The sequence below is a fragment of the Polyodon spathula genome, chromosome 11, assembly GCF_017654505.1.
Source record: "Polyodon spathula isolate WHYD16114869_AA chromosome 11, ASM1765450v1, whole genome shotgun sequence".
NCBI lineage: Eukaryota > Metazoa > Chordata > Actinopteri > Acipenseriformes > Polyodontidae > Polyodon > Polyodon spathula.
Genome location: NC_054544.1, coordinates 33,315,237 through 33,342,448, shown reverse-complemented (window position 1 = coordinate 33,342,448; position 27,212 = coordinate 33,315,237). Strand labels below are relative to the sequence as shown.

The following is a 27,212-nucleotide window of genomic DNA, read 5'->3' as shown; positions in this document are numbered from 1 at the left end:
GCATTTTACAGCGCTGGGGAATGAGATTGCATCAAACACGTATCTATAGATAACAAGAACAGAAATAAATAAATAGGTGGCTGACGAAATGCAGAGTAATTCCCCATTCATGTAAAATATACTATAAAAAAGTCCGGTGTGGTTGATTAAGAGAGACAGAATTATTAACAAGTTGCTAAAATATACATAGGCTATACTAATATCGTTGCAGTACTATTTTATCAATTAAGCTAAATACGGTGTAGAATAGGTTGGTCTCCCTTTGAAATTAATGGGGTGAGGTTTCGGTTCTTTTAAAGTTTGAGAAAAAGATTATCTACTTCCCAAGATTCCACCGACTGCGCGGGGTCAGGATGCGCACGCCTAGCGCACTGCTTAGAAGTTGTCCTTTTCAGTGCATAAAAACGAGGGCACGGGCCTGTGTACCCATATAAATAAGACAATTCACATCAGATGAACGAATTGGTAGAGTCTAATCCGTAGTGTCTAATCTGTCATATACAATTTGCTCCGGGCTGTCAGGGTGTAAACAGCCTGCCTGTGTTAAATACCAAACACAAGTAGGCAGACCCAGCCAGGAAACTATCTCCACAGGACACAACGATCATCTGTGCCTGAGTGTCCAAAGGAGCCACGGCATTTGCTTTAGCAAAATCCATTCCTAAGCATTTCAAGATTGTTTAGCAAAGCTTGCTTTGTAAGACCACTGAGGTACACTGAGTCCTGCGGTCCTAATCAGTTTTAATCGCTTGCTTTATGCAAGAAAAATGATTCGAAGCACCAAATGAACTTGGCACTTGTCTGCCAAGAAGTATATTTATACACATATAATTATACTTAATTTTTTTAAAAAAATAAGACCGTATATCTGCTGCTGCGACCAAACGGGAGCTGCTGGTGGTGTTGTCAAATTGCTAACCGGTAGGAGTGATAGCCTCTGTGAATGAAGAACGATACGTTCTCTTGGACTGTAAAAGCAGCGGGTCGTTGTTACTGATCTCCTGGCTGAATGCAGAGGCTCAAGAAGGTTGCTCTTTTATGGATTTCACTACGGTTTGATTGGTCCATGATGAACATTTACATCAGCGTCCGAATATTTCCAGAAACACCTGGTAAGTCTTCTAGCAGATTCTGTCTATGATTGCAGAACGGTGTCAAAAGCTCCAGTTTTGTGCTTGTTTGTGGGTGCGTGTGCGTGTGCTTGTGCTTGTGCGTGTGTGAATCACTAAATTAACTTTAGACACTTTATGGGTGCACCGGCACATTATTGAGGCTAGATTAACTGGTGTATAATTTAATTTAGTTATTTAAAAAAAAAGGACCATGTGGCTATATTTCTGCCTTATATGCATATAAGGATATTGTTTTTAGTTTGTATGTCTGAAAATACACAGACGCATTCTTAACTCGTTTGAAGATACAGAGCAAAATAAGACACCCCTTTATATATATATATATATATATATATATATATATATATATATATATATATATATATATATATATATATATATATATATATATATATATATATATATATATATATATATATATATATATATATATATATATATATATATATATATATATATATATATATATTAATTATATATGTATATTATAATAATAATTACCAGTCACTACCAAGTCTATAAATAATACACAGTTAGTGATCATTTATTTTAATGCTACGTGACATGACTTTTTTTTGTTTTGTTTATGCTTTAACACATAATTGTTATTCATAATTGCTAATTGCTACAAGAAAAAACTGGACCAGAAACTTAGATGAAGCTTACATGATCAAGTTATACCTCCCTGAAGTATTTTAGGTCTATGCCAAAAACAATTTGTCATATAGCATACTTAAAACTACTACAAAAATTATTACTACGAATCTACTACTACTGAAAAAAGAAACGACTACTACTACTACTACTCATATTTATTTTTTATGTGCCAGGCTGCAGCCGTTCTTCCTGCTGCTCAAGAACCTCCTGCTGCAGTTCTGGCTGCATTTCTCCCCCACCCTCCTCATCTTCGGGCACCCTGTTCGTGGCTCCAACAAAAAGAGGGACCTCCTCGTCAATCTGCTCCTGGCTCTTGCTAAACTGGACATTTACAAGACCAGGAAGCATAAGATGAGCGGGGAAGGTCTCTTTGACTGCGGAACCATGTTCAGGGCCCTCGTCCGTTCCCAGATTCATTTAGAGCACGCCCACGCGGAGTCTGCTGGCGACATGGCATCGTTTGTTGACCAGTGGACTCTAGGGGGCGTGCTCTGTACCACCTCCCCTTTTGTTTTGAACATTTAATTTGCAGACTTTTTGACCGGTTTTCTTTAAATTAGTTAAGGTCTGTCTTTTTTAGCACCCCCAAGGGTGCTAATTTGAAATTTTTTCCAGGCAAACAGGCCTTAAATAGGACTACTACTACTACTACTATTATTATTATTATTATTATTATTATTATTATTATTATTATTATTATTATTATTATAAAACCCTGGCAAATCTGTTTTCAAAATATTTCCTTAAATTTCGAAAAATGTAAAAAGCAGGTTCATATTTCAAACCATAGCAGCACGAACACCATGTTTTACAATTCATTCATTAAGGGCATACAACTAGTTACATAGGGATTGGATTTGATTAACTTCAAGAGCATACTATCAAAATGTGCTGCAATGCAAATCACAAAGTCACACAAGAACAGAGTTAAAGCTGGCATAACTCAAACTCAGCTCTAAAACTGTTAGTCCACGATACTCTGAGATACATGATGACTTTCTTTCAGCTAATTTATTCCATCAAATTACAGGCTTCCTTACAAACGCTACCAATGGGGTTTGGTTTTGCTTGGATGGTTTAGAGTTATGGTGAATGCCACATAAATACAGAATTAATGTTATATAATACAGTGTTTCAGTCTTTATTATTATTATTATTATTATTATTATTATTATTATTATTTATTATTATTATTATTATTATTATTATCATTATTATTATTTTCAGTAGAATTACTGATGCTTACATTTATCTGAGGCTTGTGGCTGAAATGTTCCAACAAATTGCAGAAATAGTGAACTTTTATTTATCCCCTGTCCTGTTAGATAAACAGAGCCTCAAGTGACTACCAACGTTACATTGGAGTAATTAAAAGACAATCACTAACCACACTTAAAAATAATAAAATAATTGGTGTACTTCTTCAATTTGTCTTGAGTCATTAATTACTCCACTAGTAGAGTTTTGTAATCTTTGCCCCAGGGTCCATAAATTTCCCTTTTGAAAAAAAGAGTTTCAAGTCATGGAAATTTTATGTTTATCTCTCATTGAAGATCAAGGATCAGTTTGCTTTAGCAGTTAACTTCTGAAGAAGAAGCTGAAAACGTCCTTGATTTTTCTGACTACTACAGTGCTCCGGATCAGTGGCACAGAAAGTATATTTTTTTATTTTATTTTATAGCATGCTGTATAAAAGCATGCCAGGGTATTGATACGTACATTACCTATTGTTAGAATGTCCCAATCTTTACATATAATAATGCTAAATCGTTTCAAGTTAGAATCTTAACTAACCGATTAATTGGTTATACTATATATATATATATATATATATATATATATATATATATATATATATATATATATATATATATATATATATATATATATATATATATATATATGTATAGTTTAATTGTGTTTCTGTAGGTAAGTTGTTATGGGCAAATCAGAAAGCCAAATGGATATAATCGACAATAACGCGCCAAAATCTAAAAAGAAGTTGCGATGGACATCCCTGGAAATTGGACTCACGACCATAGTGTCTCTTCTCCTGATTGTGGTGATCGCGCTGGTAGCCTTATATGTAACACAAGGTGGTGGTAAGTACAAATCTAGGAACAAAATAATGTAATTTTAACTACCAAAACAAGATTCTAAAGTACCTTCTATTATTGTGTCTGTTCATTACAAAGTAGAAGATCAGAGTTGACAGTATTAGAGTATTATGACAGTAATGTAGAGTACCCTATAATATATATGCTACTGTACTTTAATAAGGACTGTATGAAAAAGTAAGCAAATATCACATTAAAAACAACTTTATGTGAATAGAGTGAATATGATTGATTTCAATGAAGCTGTTGTCACTGTTTATATTAAATAAAGGAGGATAGCCTATTAAAATGGATTGTATTTTGTGCTTATTGACATAGTAGGTGTGTTAGTCCAATAAAACTGGAGCAGATGGCAAACACAGTGCTCTGTGGTGCGAGCCCCATGTGAATGCTTTTTCTTTTTTAATTTATTTTTAATAATTAATATGGTTTTACATATTATGCCTCTAAATACATGCATTATGCATGCAGTCAGATTTATTTGTTAATGAGCACATTTAAAAGTGGCAGCTGTCAGGATATAAAGATCCTGCTCGATATTAAATAGCCTGTATAGTTTGCTTTAGGTTCATATTTCTGTGGTTTATTTTTTACAGATGGTATTTGCAATTCGGCAGATTGTACAAAGTCGGGTAAGCGGTGCACTACACCATGTTTACTGTTTTGTATTATTCCACCTGCCTCTTACACGTGACAACCCTGTTTCGTTATTCAAATTTTACAGCGGCCCGTATACTTGAAAATATGGACACAACAGCAGACCCTTGCCAAAATTTTTACCAATATGCCTGTGGAGGGTGGTTGAAGAAACACATCATTCCTGAAACCAGCTCTCGTTACAGTACATTTGACATTCTGAGAGATGAGCTAGAAGTTGTCATGAAAGGTGGGTAGAGTTTCTAAAACCATCTCAAAGCAAAGTGTCAGAAAGTATTTTTATGGCGATAAGCATGCAGCTGTTGGTACAAGCGTATCTTGTCTTGGAGTTATCTTGTCTAGCTAATGCCGTGTTTAATAAACATTTGTCATGGTGCTAAATTTGCTGGCAGTTGATGTGGGAGAATGCATCTTCTTTTGGGTTGTTTTTATTTAACATTGTAATTTAAATATTTTAAGGAAAAAAAGTTGGAATGCAGCTCTCTGCAAAGTTTAAAAAAGTGGGACATCAAGTACTTGCACAATGATGGCTTCAACAGTGGAAATTCAACAAATACTGGTAACACATAATAACTGCATTTTAACACAAGTAACTTATTATATTAAAATATATACTAATATAGTAAATCAGTAACTGAGGATGTACTAAACATTTCAGTGTGCTTTTAAAACAAAAACATCAGCTTGTTCAGGACAGAGTCTAATCATATAGCAGCTGGGCTAGAATTTAAATGAAAAGTGCCAGACAGTTGTATTAGATACACTGTTGTTTGAGTAAGGAGAGTCCACTTTCTCTAACCATAGTTTTGTTTCTGCAAGTGCAGTTCTGCTATTGTACAGTACAGTAAGGGAGTTAATGTTGATCTTGAATTATTTATTCTGAGATGCAGCCATCCATAATTCCTTCCTCCTCATAATGCCAAAGAGCCAACGAGGGTTTAGCTGCTCAGTGGCTTTATTAAATCACATTCAATAATATCTGTTTTTTTTTTCAAATTAAACATCAAAGTTTGTCAGCCTCAGTTTTTTCAAGAGTTGTCCTCCATTTTTACAGAGTGTATTTAAAATCATGAATCTTTCATCTGGGATCTGGATCCTACGGCTATGTTATTAGGAAAATTGTTTTCCCAGCTCCCAAAAGCCAGAAAAACAGTCACAGAGCTATCCAGCCCAATCATTAAAATATAATACTTTTGTGTCTGTTTAGTTCTGTTCAGGATTATGCTTTATTAAATTACAGATCTTAATACCTGACAGGCTGGTTTGATTGACAATAGGGGAGTTTCCTTGAGTGGCTATTTACACGTGAAGTGGCGATGCACGTGTATGTTTGAGAGAACAGCTGTAGAGGATCAGGTTTGTAACTGAATATAATGGCCACAGAGAGGGATAGGGTAAATCTAATTTACTTATGAGCATGACATAAAACATGGGAAATCCACGCCCTTTTTCACATAGAAACTCACATTTCACGTGAAAACGTCCACTGCTCCCAATCCAGGTAGCCTTAGGATCATATGTGGAAGGTGCCTGGCACAGATCTCTCTAATCCTACATCTCTGCCAGTTTTCAGCCATCGTGATCTGCAATAGCTGGGTTGGACAGTTTCATTATGTATATATATATATATATATATATATATATATATATATATATATATATACAGCTCTGGAAAAAATTAAGAGACCACTGCAAAATTATCAGTTTCTCTGGTTTTACTATTTATAGGTATGTGTTTGGGTAAAATGAAAATTTTTGTTTTATTCTATAAACTACTGACGACATTTCTCCCAAATTCCAAATAAAAATATTGTCATTTAGAGCATTTATTTGCAGAAAATGACAACTGGTCAAAATAACAAAAAAGATGCAGTGTTGTCAGACCTCGAATAGTGCAAAGAAAATAAGTTCATATTCATTTGTAAACAACACAATACTAATGTTTTAACTTAGGAAGAGTTCAGAAATCAATATTTGGTGGAATAACCCTGATTTTCAATCACAGCTTTCATGCGTCTTGGCGTGCTCTCCACCAGTCTTTCACATTGATGTTGGGTGACTTTATGCCACTCCTGGCACAAAAATTCAAGCAGCTCGGCTTTGTTTAATGGCTTGTGACCATCCATCTTCCTCTTGATCACATTCCAGAGGTTTTCAATGGGGTTCAGGTCTGGAGATTGGGCTGGCCATGACAGGGTCTTGATCTGGTCTTGACTGACCTGGCTGTGTGTACTTGGCTTGATTCATGCGTCCTTCACAAAGACAAATCTGCCCGATTCCAGCCTTGCTGAAGCACCCCCAGATCATCACCGATCCTCCACCAAATTTCACAGTGGGTGCGAGACACTGTGGCTTGTAGGCCTCTCCAGGTCTCCGTCTAACCATTAGACGACCAGGTGTTGGGCAAAGCTGAAAATTGGACTCATCAGAGAAGATGACCTTACTCCAGTCCTCTATGGTCCAATCCTTATGGTCTTTTGCAAACCTCAGCCTGGCTCTTCTTTGCTTCTCATTGATGAAGGGCTTGTTTCTAGCTTTGCACGACTTCACCCCTTTCCCTAGGAGCCTGTTTTGAACCATCCTCGCCGTGCACTTCACCCCGGCTGCTGTTTGCCATTCTTTTTGTAGGTCACTTGATGTCATCCTACGGTTGCTGAGTGACATTCGAATGAGTTGGCGGTCATCCCGGTCAATGGAGAGTTGTTTTCGCCCTCTACCAGTCTGTAGCTTTGTTGTCCCCAATGTGTGCTGCTTGACCTTGTTCTTATGAACCGCCGTCTTTGAAATTTTAAGGATGGAAGCAACCCGACGCTCACAGTATCCCTCTGCCAGTAAAGCCAGAATTGAACCCTTCTTTTCCTCACTCAAAACTTTTCTTTTCAACTCTTTGGGCATGGTCAATAGTTATTTTTTTATTCCAATTACTTTTGAGGTACTACTAGCACTGTTTTGCCATCCAGCTGGTCCTATTGCAAGAGGATAGTGATGACCACAGGAGTGGTTTTTATACTTTTCCTCGTTAAATAAGATTTGGTTCAGGTGATCCCCTAATCAGTACCTCATTCAGTAGAATGAGGTGTGCCTGTGTTGGAATTCAACAGACACTGGAATGGAATGGCTGCCATACATGTAGAGATGCTGATTTAAGAAAAATTTGCAGTGGTCTCTTAATTTTTTCCAGAGCTGTGTGTGTATATATATATATATATATATATATATATATATATATATATATATATATATATATATATATATATATATATATATACACCACCTGGTTAATTATTTTCTTTTTTCTTTAATAAGTCGTGTGATAACTTAATTAAAATATTATTCCCTGCTAATGATATGCCACCACACCAACGGACAGCTGAAAAACTATTTGGGCAAGAGCAGTAAAACGCATTATTAAAAAACCAGACACGAGGCATTTACAAACCATAGCTTTATTACATGAGCTTAACACTGTGCTTTAAAGTTTCACTCAAACAAGATGTCACCTGACAATCATGTATTTTCAGGAGGTATTCTCTTGTGTACCTGTTCTCTGTGCATGGAAACCACATTTTCCTGAGCTGTCTGTGAAAACATCACGAGAACTCTACGCATATTGACCCCCTCCTTTCCCCTTCATTTACATGACATCAGGTGAAAAGAGGGTCTCTCAAGTCAAATAAACTGTGCCGAAACCCGAAATGTATAGAGTCATTTTTCATTTGACTAGCACACAATGTCTGGAGTATGAAAAGTCCCCCAGTGTCGCCCCCAACATCATTTTTAATCAATTTACTGTTGCTTGTTGTAAGTTACTTTTTTATTTGAAATATACTTACATGTATTTTAGTAACTAGAACATGTGGTTACTCATTACCGGTATTGGAGTGGTAACGCATTACTGTAATCTGATTTTTTTCAGTAACTTGTAACTATATTGGTTCCTTTTTCAGACAGATAATGGAATGTGGTAACAGATTACATTTTATTGAAAAAAAAAAAAAACTAGTTATTTATAGTTACATTCTTTTTAAAGGCCTGTGGCTCATGCATAACACTCCGCAAATAAAAATGCTTTTTATGAGAAAATGTGGTCAGAAGAGGGTGCAAGTGGGTTCGATCTGGATCTTCAAGCAATATATGTAAATGTAAAGTGTGTTTGAGAAGCAACTATTTGTAACATTAACTGTTTCAAATGTTTTAAAAGTAACTCCACCAGCACTGCTCATTCCTTTATTCTAGCAAATGCAGTGTTTGATTTGACATTATCTTCCAGTAGGATGTTATTGAACAGTAATTGTTAACAAAGGTAAAACATTCCACATTGTACCATCACAGCTGTTGATGAAACTGGGTTCACATATGTTTCAAGTCCCTGAGGCAATAAAAACCCCAAAACATCTTAGAGCTTGATCGGATATCCTTTAAGCCCATGTGGCTGGGATGTCCTCCATTAGAATTGAAATGTAACAGTCCTGTGCTTGTATCAAGTCTGGGTCTTAGCAGCTTTTCAGAGAGAAGAGTTTTTAAATGTACATGTCACATTATTGCAACTATCCTTGCAGTACTTTGTTCTGTGGAATATTACATTATTATTATTATTATTATTATTATTATTATTATTATTATTATTATTATTATTATTAATGAGTCATTTAGCAGACACTTTTTATTGAAAGCGACTTACAGAGACTAAGGGGTAAACTGTGCATCAACAACTGCAGCTGCAGAGTCACTTACAATAGGACCTCGTTTTTACTAAGGTTAAGTGACAGGGTCACACACAGTAGCAAGCCCTTTTCTTTAACCACTGGACCACCAAGCCCACATGTATGAGTAATCAATGTGCAAGTGGGTTTTACATGTTTGTAGTCGTACTAAACCATTAGTTCTAGGTAAAACTTTTGAATAATGACTGACTTCTCCCTTTGAGGCTAAATAAGCCCACAGTAAGATGCACTGAAGCACTCCAGTAAGGGTTGGTCTTGGAGTGATTCTAATCCTGGCATAGGGCATAGTGCCAGGGTGGTTCATGCTGATCTGACCCCGTGATATTCATAATCCAATCAAACATAGCTGACCTGTAGCCTTTCTCAGGAAGCTCCTGAAACAGTTCCCATGCTCGGTTAATTAAAAATAAATTGGATCATAAATAGTGGAAAGATGCTCAGCTAGGTGGATACATGTCACAGAAAAATAAATACATAACTATTGGAAGCTAAACGTTTTCAGGCTGCTCTCTTTGCATCAAAAACAGTTTTTTCTTTCTTCTTCCCAATTGCAGAATAACACAAAGCCATTGGAGCAGAGCTTAATAGTCCAAAGACTACATGAGTCTCTAAAAGTCATTTTAAGTCAACGGTGGGATATTCACAAGAGGGGCATGTTACTGTAACACAGTTTATTAGGTAGCTTCTTAAGCCATGAAAACAGAGATGTAACGGAGGCACCTATATGTGTGTATGTCTTTACCACATAGTGAGCATATCTGAGTCTGAGGATTTGTGGAAGAACCTGTCCATGTACCTTTCCATTTGACGTGTACATATGGTGGATGTAGGTGATCTAGTTGTTCATGATACAGATCTAATTTGGTATTTACGGCCATAGTGGGCAATGCATGTTACTCATTGCTCTTGCTGACTTTTGTAGGTTTTTTATACCAGACACAGTGCAGGTAGGAGAATAGAATGCTTTGTCAACAGTAATTACAAATATTATTAAATAAAAAGGTTTGCTAGCTGTCTTTTGATGAAGTGAAGGTAAGTAACTTCCAACCCCCACATAAGTACTGCTAATGATCTTGCTTTCATTTATTTATTTATTTATTTTTTTGTTTCTGTTTTGTTCCATAGATGTTCTGGAGAAACCTGACACGACAGACATTAGCGCATTGAAAAAAGCAAAGACTCTATATAAGTCGTGCACAAATGAGAGTGAGTTCCACAAACGTCATTAACTATATTGATCTGTGCTTCATGCTTGTTTCAGTGGATATACCCAGGGCGTCATTCATTTAAACAGAGCTGCTCGCATTCATGGGGCCATTAACATATTTCAACCTGTGGTTAAGCCAACCTTTTTAAAACTGATCAAATGCACAGGTGAGTGTTTCAGGTGAGTATGGGAGCAGTTTTGTTTGTGCATAATGCTCATTAACCAGCCATGGGGCAGTGTTGCAGCCCTTTCCCTGGAGCAGCTATAGATATTGTACTGCTCTATATACAGCACGTATCTTATTATGTTGAGTTTAAACATTGCATTGTTCTATATTTTACTTCCATGCAGCAACCATTGAGAGCAGGGGGGGGCTTCCATTAATAAATATGTTACCAAAGATACTCGAATGGCCTGTGGCATGCGATGACTGGGAAAATATATACGGTAAGGAAACATGAATCCTTTGTACCTTGGCTCAGGTATGCTAAAACCAAGGATTTTTACAATCATTTAATTCTGTTTGATTTTACCAGGCATTAAGTGGACACTAGAAAAAGCAATAGCCGTGCTGAATGCTAATTATGGAAAACAAGTCCTTATTAACTTTTTTGTCGGAACAGATGACAAAGCCTCCAATGTGCACATTATTCACGTAAGTTTGAAAAGTAACACATAAGAGACATATTCAGTAAAGCATTGTATTATTTAACAATTGTTATTATTTAATAATGACTTAACTTATATAAATAGTGTACTCTAAAAATAATCGTTTTATACAGCTATTTACTTTCTAAATTAGATTTGCTTGCATAGCTAATAAAATATATTAAACGTATGTGTTTTTTTTTTTATGTATGATCTCTACCCCGCTATAAAAATTGGGACATTGTTGGGTCTCACATGTTGAAGGGTGGTGCATGTATGTTCTTACGTACATATATAATAGTTTTTGGGGTCTAAGGATTTAAACATCTATAGGCATACTTGTTATTTTTGACAGTTTGATCAGCCTGGGCTTGGTCTCCCCTCCCGTGATTACTATGAATGCAGTGGCGCATATGAAGAGGTATGTGATTGCTCAGTTTACACTGTAAGGCATAGATATAGCACAGTATTAACATGCTTAGGTGGTCTTAAATGTTTTTGAGATGACCTTCAGTGGGTCCCGAGGCTCATTGGGGGCGTGGGGTTTTCAATTCTGTTCTTTAAGCTGAAAGGTTCTTTTAAGTTAGAGGGTCTGTCAAGGTGTTAGCCTGGTAAGAAAAACAGGTACATGCACTTCAAATTATGAGGACAGCTCATCACAGTGTTATTTTTAGTTGCAGATAAGGTCTCGAAGTGACTTCAGAGCAATGTTTGCAATAGCTAAGATAACCAGGAATTAGGGGTAGGATTAAACATAACAGTGTAGCAGCTGATTCAGCTGATTCTAAATGAAAAAAAATAATGAGCTCACACTCAAATCAGTGTCCAATGGCCTATGCAAGGGCAATGGAATATCAACCAAATCATTCCTCATTTTATCACTACTTGGCAATGCATCCTAATAGTGAAATATATTATATTTGGTAAATGTTTAATTCTTGCTGTATTTAGGGGTTGTTTGGAAAACGTACACAGCAGAGGCTTTGTGCTGAAAAGCGTGTCTCTCACAGCCCTGTATTCCAATATTCCCACAAGCCTGACCCCTAGATTCCTACAACAAGCAATCTTAAGCCACCCACAAGTGATTCTCCATTGAGAGACCCAAAACAGCCCCCAATAAAAAAGTAAACACAGGAGATTCAGATTAGCAGGGCTTCTCCCTGACTAATTACGAGCTGAAATTCACCCCCGCTGAGCATGCAGAGCTGCCAGAAAACAGTCCCTAACCACGGTGACCAAAGGAACCAAACCCTTCTGCTCCTTAAGCTGCTAGCATTATACTGTGTATGGTTTCCTACTTCTCCAACATAGGAAATTCTGTCAGTTTATATATTTTTTACTTGCCCATATTTGGGCATTCTGTTCCCGTTTCCTTTATTTTATTTTTTAGCTTTTGCTCTGCCACAGTAGCTAATTAGTCAGAATTATATGCACTGTATGATTGCATTTATTTCCCTTAAGAACAATCCAGGGGATGACCTGGAATTGTGAGAAGGCTTTGGAAACCCTTTAAGAAGAGGTTATTTTATTTTTTTTTAGGTTAAAAAAGAACAGATCTGTTGATCTGTCACATGTCAGATCACATAAACACTGTTAAGTTATTTAAATTAGAAACAAAGACTGACAGTTGACCTCTCCGCTTTTTTTTTTTCTTGCAGGCATGCACCGCATATGTAGATTTCATGATAGATGTTGCAACACTGATACGCAAGGAGAAGAACCTGCCGGTCAATGAATCCCTGATCAGAACTGAGTTGGAAAGAGTTATGGACCTGGAGAAAAATATTGCTAATGTAAAAAAATACATATATATATTATTTCTTATTTAACCCTCATATTAGGTTTCGGGTCTATTTGACCCGACTTTACTTTCCAATTAGCTTAAATGCAATTTATTTATTTTTTTTCATTTTCTGTACAATATTTTATGACTTTTCCTAAGTTGGGGTAATTAACTTATACACAGAAAACAGAATCTTTGAGAGGTTTATTTTTTTTAGAACAGGTCATGTATACAAATAAGATGTTTCGGGTCACTGTGACCCATGGCATTTATCATGTAGATTTGTGTGCAAGAATAAAACAAAATTTTTCAATTTGTTATTTTATTATTATTGTATTTGTATCATTGTCTCTGGAAATGGCTGCACCTGTCTGGAGATATTTATAAACAATATACATCTACAAGACAGAGCCTAATTTTCACTGTCAGTATTACAACAGCATCTCACCGGTAAAGACACTCCAAAATGAGAAGCTCCCAGGTTGGCAGTCAAATAAGTTTTATCACAGGATAAAAGCGCATAAAATAGTAAAACCTTTGCAAATAAATTACAGTTGATCAATTTAAGGCTGTTTAAATTAGTTTGAAATTGCATCGGGTCAATATGACCCAAAACATAACAGATGTACCAAAATTCTGAACATAACAGGGGGGTTAAGCTTAGATGTATGAACAGATAGATAAATACCAGGGCTTGGCATTAGTGTGATGAATGTAACAAGGAATAACACATGTGTTTAAAGCTGGTGAAAATAATAACAGGTACATTTCATTTTGTTATGTTTTATGATTCTTATCTACATTGTAGGCTACTACAAAAACAGAGGACAGAAATGACCCCATTCTGTTGTATAACAAAATGGAATTAAATGCTATGCAGAGTAACTTTTCACTACAAGTTGGTGCACGGGTAAGTGCACTTCTCTGCAACTTGTTACCTTTTTGAGATTTAAACTTCAAATACACACGTCTCTAAAAATAAGTTTCAAGACTAACACAATTTAATTTTCTTTATTACAGCAATTCAGCTGGACAAATTTAACCAATACAATCATGGGAGCTGTGAATATTTCCCTAACAGGGCAGGAAAATGTTATTGTTTATGCCCCAGAGTATCTTAGAAAACTAAAGCCTATTCTTTCTGACTACAGGGCAAGGTACGTACGCTGACACATTTGTATATTCAGACAAAAGTTCAGCACTGTGCATTTCTTAAAGCAGTTCTTGTTTATTCAATACAGGGATATTCAAAATTACATTGTGTGGCGCTATGTAATGGATCTGGTTAACAGTCTAAGCCGTGTCTACAAAGATACAAGAAAAGCTTTCCTTAAGGTAGGTTATCTTTTAGGTTCATTTGACTAACCCATGCATGTGGTTATCAAAAGTCATATCCAGCTGCTTGCAGTCTCTGATCCTATGTGAAGTAAGGTATCATGCAGGTATCCACAGCAAAATTACACAGGCACTAATTATTACCTTTATTGACAGTGTCTTAAAGGCCACATAACCCCAATCCACAGAGGTTTATTCTTCCAGTACAGGGTGATAATGACAATGGCAATAATTGCTCCTCATGTTACCCTGTCCTGAACAGGCTCTTTATGGAACAACATCTGAAACAGCAGTTTGGCGTCAGTGTGCAAATTATGTGAACGGCAACTTGGAGAATGCAGTCGGAAGACTCTATGTAGAGGAGGCCTTTGTTGGAGAAAGTAAACACATGGTAGGTTTAGCATCAAGATGTTTCACGACTTCAGGATTCCTTAGGTCAGTGTGTTTTATTGAACTAGTTTCATCCTGTCTAATGGGTGACCTGTGGTGTTTGGTGTCATCAAAACAGCAATGTTTAACTGCCTGTAAATCAGAGCACAAGTGAGACAGATCTGCAGCACAGCTCATAATCACAAAGATGCTTTTCTCGGTAAAGACAACAGCGTGTTGATTGTCCACAATTTGCTACAGTTAAATGTACAACCAGAACATGTCAAACTGCTCATCTGACCTGTACAGAACCCATTTTTTAAATAACTGACCACAGTCCTTTTCAAGTTTTAGAAAATGAAACCTTTTTTTTTTAAATCACCTATAATGTGATTCTGTCTGTGAGGGGAAGAACCCACATATAATCTTTTAGCTGATCCGCATTTATCAAATCCCAGATTCACAGCCCAATTCTGACTCAAAACATAATCACATGTATTTATTATAATACCCTCATTTCATGCCAAAGCCAATTTGTAACACGTTAATTTTAGTGGATCCAGTAAAATGGTACAGCTTTTCAGAAATTGTGCAGTATACAGTATGTATTTTTATTTTTTTTTTAAATCTAGGTTGAAGAAATGATTGCTCAGATTCGAGAAGTATTCATTCAGAGCTTGGATGAAATTGAATGGATGGATGTGGAAACAAAAAGAAAAGCTGAAGAAAAGGTTAACCACTGATTTCTCTTTGTATTGACAGTGACCTGGAATCTGTGTTTTTCAGTTGTTCGAATTTGTCTATCAAAGTCTTTAACAGTGGCTTTTTTTTTCATTTGCTGTTCTGGCCATCATTGCTGTAGGTAATAGAAATCTAGAAGAGTTGTAGGGTTTGCAGGTAAATGAGAACTATGAAGTTAAAAAAAAAAAAAGTTATTAAGATAAGGGATGCTTTGTCTCAAAATCTTGATATTTTGTCAGCGCCTGTTTAAAAAAAACAAGCAGCGTGACACAAGAATCATACACTTGACTGCAACAACAAAATAATATATATTAACCTCCAGCTAATTGGACTGTCACTGAAATCAGCTATGCTGGTTTACTGATTAGCAACCTGAGGTTAGTGGTTTACAGGGGTCTGCTGTTAGTGTATTCAGTATTGTATGACTTCAATCAGTCTTCATTTAGACTGATGATAAGACCTGGCAACAGTGTTTCTCTGCTGGATAATGTAATTCACTGTGGATTCTATCTGTATTGTGCTGCTGGCTAAGCTTCCATCAATAGGGACATTCATATGTCACACATGTCTTTCAGTTCCTTGATAATTAATAAGTGCTAGAAGGAAAAGGGAAAGTGTTTTATATTCAGATTTCCCAAGTTTCCAATGCAATGTTTGTACCCTTTTCAAAAAGTAAAAACAACAACAAGAACCCTAATGGCTCTTATGTGTAGGCTAGTTAATTAGAATGCAGTGTTTATTGTTACAGTACGTAAGAAAATAAGCTTCAACAGAATCTTGTCTGTCTTCTTTATTGATTGAAACCAGCTTTATCGATGACCTGTTTTCACTAGATAGGTTCTTTTTATAACTGTGCCAATTAGCAAATTAAATACAGTATTCATATTTTAAATACACAATTATTATTATTATTATTATTATTATTATTATTATTATTATTATTATTATTATTATTATTATTATTATTATTATTATTATTATTATATGGTTAAATATCATTTCTCTATACATTTCAGTGTTTTACATGCTTATTATACACTGTGGTGGCATGAGACTCGTATATAATAAGGTTGATAAAACTGCTAACCTTTGTTTTTTAAAAAACTGCCACCATCAATCCCGAAACAAACAACAGTGGGCAAATTGGATAGAAATGATATCCACAGAAGACAGGGAGAAATTTGTGCAAGAGCAGAGTAACTCAAGTACTCTTAGAAAAATGATGAACGACATAAATTTAGTAAGAAATTGCCTCAGCCGTGTGCTCTCTAGGATGTTAGGCAGTGTGGACTGATGGCCTTCACAAAACAGAGGCTCTTGAGTGACGAGGAAATCACTCAACTTTCCAATGTGATTCTCAACACTTCTTCAGTTGTTTAAATAAACACTGCTAGTTCTATAATTCCTATCTGATATGTCACCATGTACTATAAGAAATAATATACACCACAGCTAAAGGATGTCATTTTATTTTGGTTTCTGGAGACACTGATAAATCACCAGAAACCCTTGGTAGAATTACAACTTTATAATGCACAGTTGGGCACATTATTATTATTATTATTATTATTATTATTATTATTATTATTATTATTATTAATAATAATAATAATAATAATAATAATAATAATAATAATAATAATAATAATAATAATAATAATTCAGAGAATTTGACAATCCTTTTTCATTTTTTTGTAGGCCAAAGCCATAAGAGAGAGGATTGGCTATCCTGAGGACATCAAAGACGATGTAAAACTGAATAACCAGTATAAAGATGTGAGTTTGAAATAACACATATTAACAGACACAATGTTGTACAAAGCTGTGATGTGGTTAAGATTACATTATCAAACAATATCTATAAACTAAATGATTATTGCAACTGTAAAGAGGGCAAGGTTTGTTTTCTCCTGTCTTGTGGAATGACTCCGACAGTACATGCTCAAATCATGCTGTAATCTGTAGAGATAAAATGTTCAAGAGTGCAGTCATTATGTTAGGAATACCAACTGTTTCAAAGTTTAAATTATGTTTTTTTTTGCATTTTAATTGCACTAAATATCAATAATTGTTAAAATGAGTTTCAGTTTTGAATTCAAAGCAAGAGGCTTTTGATGGCAAAAAAAACACAAGCAAAACCTGCTTTACAATCTCCTAAACTAATCTGCCACCTTCTCTTAGCAGCCAAACCATTAAGTAAGCAGCCATAGCCCCTCCCATCCTACTTGGGGCTGGTTACGCATGGACTTGCTTGATGTTTTTTGTAAATGTAGACCACCAAATGAAATACATCTGATCTTGTGTCCCTAAACAAACCCCATATTCCTTGAAAGTGAGGAATCCCCCCCCCCCCCCCCAAAAAAAAAAAAACAACTAGAAATAGTTTGAGCTCTCCAATGCAATGCTTATTCAGTTGTTTTTCAAACCAGGATACTGGCCTAAGTTCTGTGGGGTAGGTGTTCAGCCCATAGAAAAACCCTTTCCATACAGCAGCAGGGCTATTTGCTTTGATATTTGAAAAACTGCTGCTAGTTTGTGCCTGCTGGGATGTCACATATGATTTAGCTTCATGGTAGTTCCAAGGAGTAAGTCTGTCTGGGGATCAAAGCTAATCTCTGCCTTTACGGCCTTCCATTTTAGTTAAACTACAAAGTGGAAGAATACTTTGAGAACATTCTACAGAACCTGGAATTTGGACAAAAAAAGCGTCTAAAGAAACTGGGAGAGAAAGTTGACAAGGAAGAGTATGTGTCTTGTTTCTTTACACATCTTATACATTTTGAAGTACATCTCTATTTTTTTTTTAATGTCATACAATATGTATTCAAAACTCCCAACACATCAAGATATCCGAATAAGTTATAGAGAGTGTGTTTTCTTTTATATCCATGCTTTAGCTGCTGTTTTTTAATTTTCTTTGATTATGAATAGGTTACTTCATATTGACTAACCATCACAAGCATTATCAAGTTTTCTTTCCTATGGTCCAATATGTTACATATAATTAAATTACTTTCCTTGTATTATCTACAGATGGATTACTGGAGCAGCAATTGTTAATGCTTTTTACTCTCCTGGAAGAAACCAAATAGGTAAGTCTGTGTAATGTACGGGGTTATAATATTCCACTTTGTTTTATCAGCCATTTCAAACTTGTTAAGAGTTTCTTTGAAGCATGTCAGTCAGTGAATCACACAGTTGTGAAACACAGCATTCATTAGCTTAGTTTTGAGTTCTATGTTGTATGTGCACACTGTAGCAATAACCAGAAATCAACGAGACAGATCAGTAAGAAAAAATGTAATTCAAATTCTATCTTCTTTTAACAGATTTATTAACATTCGTTGGATGTGCACACTAGCACATCATCTTTTGTAAACCTGTATCTTATTTTTTTTTATGACACGTTTTCACAATTTGTTGACCTGCCCTTGCAGGTTATATATTAACAACTTTTGTGTTGATCTACAATGGGGAGAGGTTTCCTGTGCCTAGTCAGCGGTAATAATCTGTAAGCACAGCTTTTTGGTGTTATTATATAATGTACCAATGACTAAGTTAATGAGTAGTAATTTAGGCAAGGCAGCATTATTACATTCATGTCTGTTAGCGTTTATAGTGTGAGCTAATGACAGTGGAATCTGATGCACAGGCATTGTAGTGTGCTTCATACTGTGGGTTTCTTTTAAAGTTCAAAACTGGTTAACATCATTTCGAGTAAATGAGTGCCAATTTAGATAAAGCAGGATGACTGCACCTGCCTTTAATAAAGGTTAAAGAGTAATTGGATAGTTACTTGGCTCAGGGGGTTAGCCTCACAGATTACTTGGAAAGCTGGAGCGCATACAGCAATGCTGGAGCAGTCATATAAATGATACACCTTCACTTCTGTCCTTATATTTGAGAACTCAAAGCTTAGGTAAAATAAAGAAATCTTTCTCCTTTCTCCAGGATTCTTTTTTTTTTTTTTTTTTTTAAGCTTCTCGAACTTTAAGTATTTATGATTTCTTGACATCTCAATGACGGAATTACAGGTTTAATGTAAAATAATCTGAATTCAGTTAAACCTGTAAATATATTGGAGCCAAAAAAGTCACTGGCATCTGATGCCTGGTTAAAATCAGTGGAAAATGCTGCATTCACATACAGACCATTTTATGAGGCACCTAATGTTCCTGGTGAACTCTTTCTCTGTTCACTTAACATTCTCAGCCTGCAACCCATCGACACTTTAAAGTTTGTTTGAATGCAGCAGGGGTCTACATTGTGTATTTTTAAGGACTGCTGCAATTACATTCACATATGGAAGAGGCAGATGCTGGATGTGAACCAGCAACAACACACTCCTTAGCATCTTAACAACTGTACAAAATAGCCAGGCCTGTCTCCCCGAGCAGTTATAGAGCTTTTAACTTTTAAATTACAGTGCGTCTGTTAAACCTGGTCTGAATCCCTGACTCCAGTCCGTCTGTTAAACGTGTTTAATGTGAAAATGTGTGGAATTCAAGTCTCTATGTATCCTTGTTAGCAGAATTCCATTATTTATATTTATATTTATATTACTATATATTTTTTGGTAAATAACATTATTATTATTTTTGTTAGTTTTTCCTGCAGGGATCCTTCAGCCACCTTTCTTTGGCAAAGATCAATCGAGTTCTTTAAATTATGGTGGGATTGGCATGGTTATCGGCCACGAGATCACTCACGGCTTTGATGATCATGGTAAGACTATAAATAATGTATTCTTTTTTTGTTTATTTAGTGTAGTTTTTTAACCTCCACGCTAATGCAATCACTTGACCACTTCCCACAGCTATTCCTGCTGACAATATGCCCACCCATGCGAACAATGAACCTGCTTTTAACTTTTCCAACTCACTGGAAGCTTGTAATCACACACTTTTTTTTTTTTTTTGCATAGAACATTCCAAGTTGGAATGTCGAATCGCAATCCCTAAATTCTGTTCAGATTACTCTTTTCTGCCAGGGATGAGGTGTGAAACTTTCTGAAGTGCATGCTGGGCAACCATTTCAAGGCTGGTTAAATCCTCAACATTTGCTATGGGATGACCTTTAATATGATTTCAAACAAAATATTCGATTTTTTCTGAGCTTTGAAAGTATAGCACTTAATTACTTAATTTTAAAAAAAAAAGTTACATCATAATAGCATAATTTATGCACTGTTATATCGTGACAATACCTAAATGAATAATGCCTTCCTGTAACATCAAGCAGACAGCTGTCTTATCCATGTGACTTGCATTACCAATAGCCCACCCTTCTCCGCAGTAACTGATCTTCTCAACATGACTCTACCAGTGATTACCATAGAACTGTGGGGGTCTATTTTAATGATCAAAACAGTTGTGGATCTAAATACTGCTAGCCGTTAGCTATATAAATGTATCAGGTGCTCCTTACACCCAGACTTCATGTACTGCCCCTCTTGCTAACTTAAAAAAAAATAAAGTCTTAACTTTTCTTCCTGCTAGCATGTCTGTAGTCACCTAATATAATTATGGCTTCTAAAAGCAGAATCATTCTGTTCTACTCCAAAGTCAAAGTTTGTTTGTGTATTAAATTCAATTAATAGAAGCATTTATCACATTATATGTATGTGGTTCCAAGCTATTTGGTTCAAATTCCCAGACACAGTGTGTTGTTAAACTTTCATGACAGGTAGAAATTTTGACAAAGATGGAGATCTCAGTGATTGGTGGACCCAGCAGTCTGCTGCAAGGTTTAAAGAACTTTCCCAGTGCATGGTGCATCAGTACGGAAACTTTTCCTGGGATCTGGCTGGAGGACAACATGTAAGTTTAGTTTGTAATCCCAGTGACACAGCTACACAACACAATATATAATTTCTTAATTATCCACTATGAAAAGTTACCTGGAAACTGAAGTTTACTAACAGAACAGTATCTATTGCATGAACGTGACTCATACACCAGCCCCAAGCAAAACCAGAAATAGACTGGCAGTAATAATGGGTAAGAATGAGTTTACAACCCAGTGATAAAATAGAAGAAATGAAGCCTTATTGACGGTTTGTGGTCATGATGGGTTACCCAGACTGGTGATTTAATAATTACTCAATTCAGAAGGCTGTAGTTAGGGAGTAATACTGTGTGGGACAGACCACTGAATTCAAATGATTGAGTTGTAAGAATTTACTGACTTGTGCAACTTAATACTTCATAAGTCACTAAAAGTATATATTTTTAATTTCCTCATTAGTACCTTTGTAATTTCAGTCGTATGTTTCAATGTTAGTTCATATTGTTGTTGGCTGCTAATTATTTGTTGGATTAGTAACAGGTTAAGTGAAACTTGTATATATATAGTTTAAGCAAAACGTTGTTGGATCTACAGCTGTCATTGTGTTAAACGAGTCAATTAGTTATGATCACTTGAAATTCATTAAATTGCACTGAAATCCTTCTTACACACCAAGGAGCAAAATCTGGCATTCATCTCTGTAAGATTTCATTTTCAGTGTGGGAAAAATAATTTGGATCTGCTCAAATTAATCAGATTAGAATGGTGTAAAGAATTCAGACTGCCTTCTACTCCCTGCATTGTTTTGTTTGGTTGGGTCTTTCAGAGAAGATGGTTTCAGGGAAAACAGCTGCCGGCAGTTTTTGTAATGCTTCTAGGAATAAGTAATATGGGTTGTATAACTGGGGGCATAAAGAACACGCTAATGTACCTGGTGTGCTTTCTTTTAACAGCTCAGCGGCATCAACACCTTAGGAGAGAACATTGCAGATAATGGAGGAATCAGACAATCATATCAAGTAAGGAACTTCCCCTTCATTTCAGTGAAATATCCTTATTTAAGAGACTTGCAATATGAAAATGAATGTAATTTAAGAGTAAAAGATTGCCAATGCAATTTCATGGCATCATTTTTGACCTAATAGTGTTATTGACCATGGTATACTGCTAAAATAGGTCAATACTGCAGGTAAAAAATAGAAACAGATAAATAAAGGAATATAGAAAATAATGAAAGTGCAAAAGCAAAGGCAACTTCAGAGAGGAATAAACCAATTCTAAATGTATCAAACTAGTATGTAACAACTGAATTGCTGATTAAAGCTGTTCATTTTTTGTTCTAAGTAGTATCTTGCTTGTTTTATGTAGTTACAATTATTGGTTGCACAGTGCATACATAACCATGTTATAATATGGTTATAACTGGCTAGCTTCCAGCGTTTCCATCTCTTACATAGTAACTATTGATGGAGTACTTGTAATTGGGAAATTGTATGTTTAATGGTGTTACCATGTCATTACTTTAAGTAACAAAATAGTGTTTACAAGGTTTTTTTTTTGTATGTAATTCTACAGTTTATTGGTAATTACCCATTCATTACAATGTAAGGCTAACAATGCTCTGTAATCTACCAAATTACTGTACGGGTATTCCTATAGGAATTCTAAACTTGAACTGGTAAAATAAAGTATATAAAGTTCCTTTCCTGAAATTGTATTTGATCAACAGATTAAAATGTCTTGGGCACAAACTCGGGGAAACACCAAGAAGAACTGACCCTATATATATAGATATATATATATATGGATATATATATATAGATATATATATAGATATATATATATATATATATATATATAAGGTCAGGCGTCAAGAATAGACCTTTGTATTTATTATGTAAAATGTTACTGCAATGAAACCAAGTTTAACTTCAGTTAGAGTAGAGTGGTTTGTTTTTCTTGTTCTTATTTAAAGGTTGTTTAAAGTGGGTTACCCTGTAAATGAACATTGCTTCCTGTTCACATTTCTTTGTTTCGTGTTTCAGAATACAAATAAGTAGAACTATGTGCGCTTGCACAAAGTTACTCTTCAAAAACTAGTAAAGTCCAGAGGAAATTCTTCATTTGTTTATTTTTGGAACAATTCCCATAGTGTGCAGGATACAACTTATTGCACTGGAGTGCCATGAGCTGCCAACTTGATGAAGTTCAAAGGAACCACAAGGAAAATGAATAAATTGAAATAGTGGATAAACTATACGCTGCGGGATACTGTGATATTCATTCAAACCTTCAGTTCTTGGTTAACATTTTGATGCTTAAAAAAAAAAAAAAAATGTGCTGGAACAAATTTAAAAGAAGCTAGTCTGCTTAAATGTCTCCAGCCTGATGTGAATTCTGCATCATATATTCATAAAACAAAGACATTCATTATTATCTATTCCATGTTGCTTTAGTCCAGCTATTAATCTGTGTTTCCCTCCTTTAAATACCCTGGTGAACATTAGCCTTCATCTTAAAAGCTCTTAATCGTACATTATAACTGCATTTTCAGGCATACCAAAATTACATTAACAACCATGGCAAGGAAGACCTGCTACCAGGGATTGACCTGAATCACAAACAGTTGTTCTTCCTCAATTTTGCACAGGTAAGAGGTTTTGTGCAGTGGCAAGCCAAATGGTCATTTAGAGTTATCTCGAAATGCGTTTCAAGATATCTTAAATTGAATTGCAGATAGCTCAAATTAACTCAATTTCAAGATATTTCAAACTCATTTTGAGATATCTCAAATTCAATTCAAGAAATTTCAAAATCAATTCGAGATATCTCAAACTGGACAAGAAGTCATTTTGAGATTCACAATTTCTATTTTAGATATCTCAGACAGGACAGGAAGTCAATTTGAGTTATCTCTAATTGAATTTGAGGTATCTCGAATTGAATTTGAGATTTCTCAAATTGAATTTGAGGTGTCTCGAATTGAATTTGAGATATCTCGAATTGAATTTGAGATATCTCGAAATGAGTTTGAGATGTCTTGAAATCGAGTTAGTTTGAGATCTCTGCAATTCAATTTAAGATATCTTGAAATGCTTTTTGAGATATCTCTAAATGATGATTTGGCTTGCCATACACCTGCTGTCTTATTGCTGAACTTCCTATAAATCTCAATGGTAGATATGCCTTCGAGTCGCTCCTCTTTAAAGCTATTTCTGTAATTATACAATTGTTTTGAATCATGTATGCTTAAGCTCCCATTCTTGTATGTTGTAGGACCATTATGTTGCTACGTGTGTCCCTGTAATTATAATATACTACTTAATACACTAAGAAGATATAATTGCATTGCACAGTGCAGTAATGAAGATATAATTACTATGTGTATGTTTAGCCCAGTAAAGTAACAGCTTGGTTCTTATGTTACATTATAGCAACAAGAGCTGTTTGTAGACTCAATTGTTGGTGTTGGAAAGTATCTAATTGTTGGAATAAGTGTGATAAACAACATGAATGGGTTTCTGCCATGCTGTACCTGTCTTAGCATTGATCATTGTAGAAATATGTTTCATGGGGGATGGAATATCAATGTCTCAACCTAGTCATTGTGCATTTGTTGTCAATTAATTAACTCCTGCGACAGATTGCTTATTAAATAGTTTTTAAATGTACAATTATCAATTATTCAGGGATACCACAATGCCTAGCGAGTGTGTCATTCATTTAGATCAAAGCAAACTGGAACTTTCAACTTTCATGTGCATATATTTGGATTTCCCGAAGAACTAAATACGTTTACCTTCAATTGCAGGTGTGGTGCGGAACATACAGGCCAGAGTATGCTGTCAACTCTATAAAAACTGATGTGCACAGTCCTGGCAAGTTCAGGTTAGTTCTATGAAGTTTAAATTACAGCGGGGGAAGCTGTAGTAAATGTAGTGTAACAACTCTGTAGTTAGTGTATGCTGCATAGGTTCATTTGAAAAGAAGGCCTTTAATGAAAAGCGTTATATTTTATTGCACAAACAGCGGGCAGACTCAAAGTACAGACTGTTACAGACACTAAGACACACACAATACACTAGCTCACCATGCTCTCCTATGAAGCCCCTTCAAAAACTCAATCTGTAGATTTGTCGCAATAAAGGTAAGTGTAAAAACTGAGAAAATGAAATTTGTTGAATTTGTGTTTGCTTGTTTTTGTTTTAATAACAGGGTTCTAGGGTCATTGCAGAACTTTCCAGAATTTGCTGAAGCCTTTTCCTGTCGCAAGAACAATTATATGGCTCCTGAGAAGAAGTGTCGAGTTTGGTGATAAAAAAGAATGAAGGAAAAAATAACCAATATTATTGACAGACTGTTAGTCTTTTTATGCAGGGACATGACTGATCATGAAGGATGGAATTACTGGATTGTGTGCTCTCAGATAGATAGTAATTATTTTTGTTTTGATTTAGACCTGTATTAAAAAAGTAAAATATGATCTATTAAATTATCATTAATGATCCAGGTTAAATTAAAAGTATATCGATATAGAAGAAAAAGAATGAATACTTTCTATAAAGGAATTACATTTTTGGTAGTATGTACACAAAAGTAATAACATTGCGTGAACAGCATTATATTGTTCCTTAGGTGGGGGAGAAATATTATGTATTTTACTTAACAAAATATTTAAAAAGCCATATTTATCCTGTAAATTGGAGGGTTTTATTCAATACAAACTTTGGGTGCTCATGAGAAAAGATTGTATAGAGTAGAATATCGGTTTACACCAAAATAATTTGATTTCCCATATAATTATGTTAAATGGTCCTTATTATTATTATTATTATTATTATTATTATTATTATTATTATTATTATTATTATTAAAATACAAATGTTGTAATTATTTAAATGTGATGGTTTGGGATTTCTGAATAATTTTATATTGACAAAATTGATATATGTTTGATGTTGGTTAATTTCTCAAGCAAAAATGGTCTGTGTTTAAAATTATACAATTTCCAAGCTGTAGAAAATGTGTACATTTCCATATTCTACGATACACACAATTTAATGTCTTTCAAAAATCGATATTTAGATGTATTTATTTTTTAGATGGTGGTGTTGGTTTTGTCAACCCCCCTGCAAAGGGTTCTTGTTTATGCATACTAAAATATATAAGCTTATAACCACAGGACTTCCATCATTTGTAATCATTAAATCATTTTAGTACAGGAGACCACAGAGATTTTAGAAAGTTAACAAAATACCTCATGTGCCTGAATTTAGATACCTTGTAGTAGGCGTCTTCAAAAATAATTTGTTAATAAACGCTAGCACAAAAAATATATACACATCTTTGTTTTTGTTTTTTTGTTTATTTTTTTTCATGTGTAAATTTGAAAGCCCGGTATTCTATGGAACTCACAACTCCTCACAGTCTGCAAGACAAGCATGTGGTTTGTGTATCTCACTGCTAAGCCATTGAGGCTCTCTGTGTGATCAATATACCCCTGCTGATTTTCAACGTTATTAAAAACACATGTGTTGGCACTTAGCTGACAGCATGCAGTGAAAGCTGTAATTTGAACTTCTAAATGTGGTAAATGTTTGAGACAACAAGGGTAATGAGGGAACACTATACTTTGCAATGATGACTTAAGAGCTCTCATACAGTACTTGTTGATATACAGCCAGTGAATATATATATATATATATATATATATATATATATATATATATATATATATATATATATATATATAGACACACACACACACACACGCACACACACTGCTGTGCAAAAGTCTTGCATTTTTCTACTCTGATGCATTATGAGCATCAACAGTTTACTCAACACCTTCATTAGTGATTTCTACTATTATAACAACCTTGACTTGCATAAAGAAGGAAAAACATTGAGTGAAATAGCTCACATCACTTGATTTTCAAGGTGTGGGATCCGAAGGATAATCAACAAGTACCAAGAAACATCATTTGTAATTGACAAACCTAGGACTGGAAGACCCAAACAGCTGTCTAACAAGGATGAGCAATACTTGAAGAT

General features: G+C 35.1%; 1 protein-coding gene across 1 annotated transcript; it reads left to right on the top strand.

The window, feature by feature from the left end:
* Positions 1–488: 488 nt before the first annotated feature.
* Positions 489–25,991, top strand: LOC121322649 (neprilysin-like). Its single transcript, XM_041262834.1, has 23 exons — positions 489–1,112; positions 3,720–3,892; positions 4,504–4,539; positions 4,632–4,793; positions 10,414–10,494; positions 10,847–10,942; positions 11,032–11,150; positions 11,499–11,564; positions 12,802–12,936; positions 13,735–13,836; positions 13,947–14,083; positions 14,168–14,261; positions 14,524–14,652; positions 15,263–15,361; positions 17,070–17,147; positions 18,012–18,115; positions 18,405–18,463; positions 19,977–20,096; positions 21,057–21,190; positions 22,112–22,177; positions 23,713–23,808; positions 24,970–25,046; positions 25,374–25,991. Exons 2-23 carry the CDS (start codon positions 3,730–3,732, stop codon positions 25,471–25,473), a joined length of 2,253 nt encoding a protein of 750 aa, XP_041118768.1. The 5' UTR covers positions 489–1,112; positions 3,720–3,729; the 3' UTR covers positions 25,474–25,991.
* The last annotated feature ends 1,221 nt before the right edge of the window (positions 25,992–27,212 follow it).

Coding starts and splice junctions, on each gene's coding strand:
- LOC121322649 (XM_041262834.1), top strand. CDS start 3,730: ATGGGCAAATCAGAAAGCCAAATGGATATAATCGACAATAACGCGCCA. Junction 3,893..4,503: donor ATATGTAACACAAGGTGGTG/GTAAGTACAAAT, acceptor TATTTTTTACAG/ATGGTATTTGCAATTCGGCA. Junction 25,047..25,373: donor CACAGTCCTGGCAAGTTCAG/GTTAGTTCTATG, acceptor TTTTAATAACAG/GGTTCTAGGGTCATTGCAGA.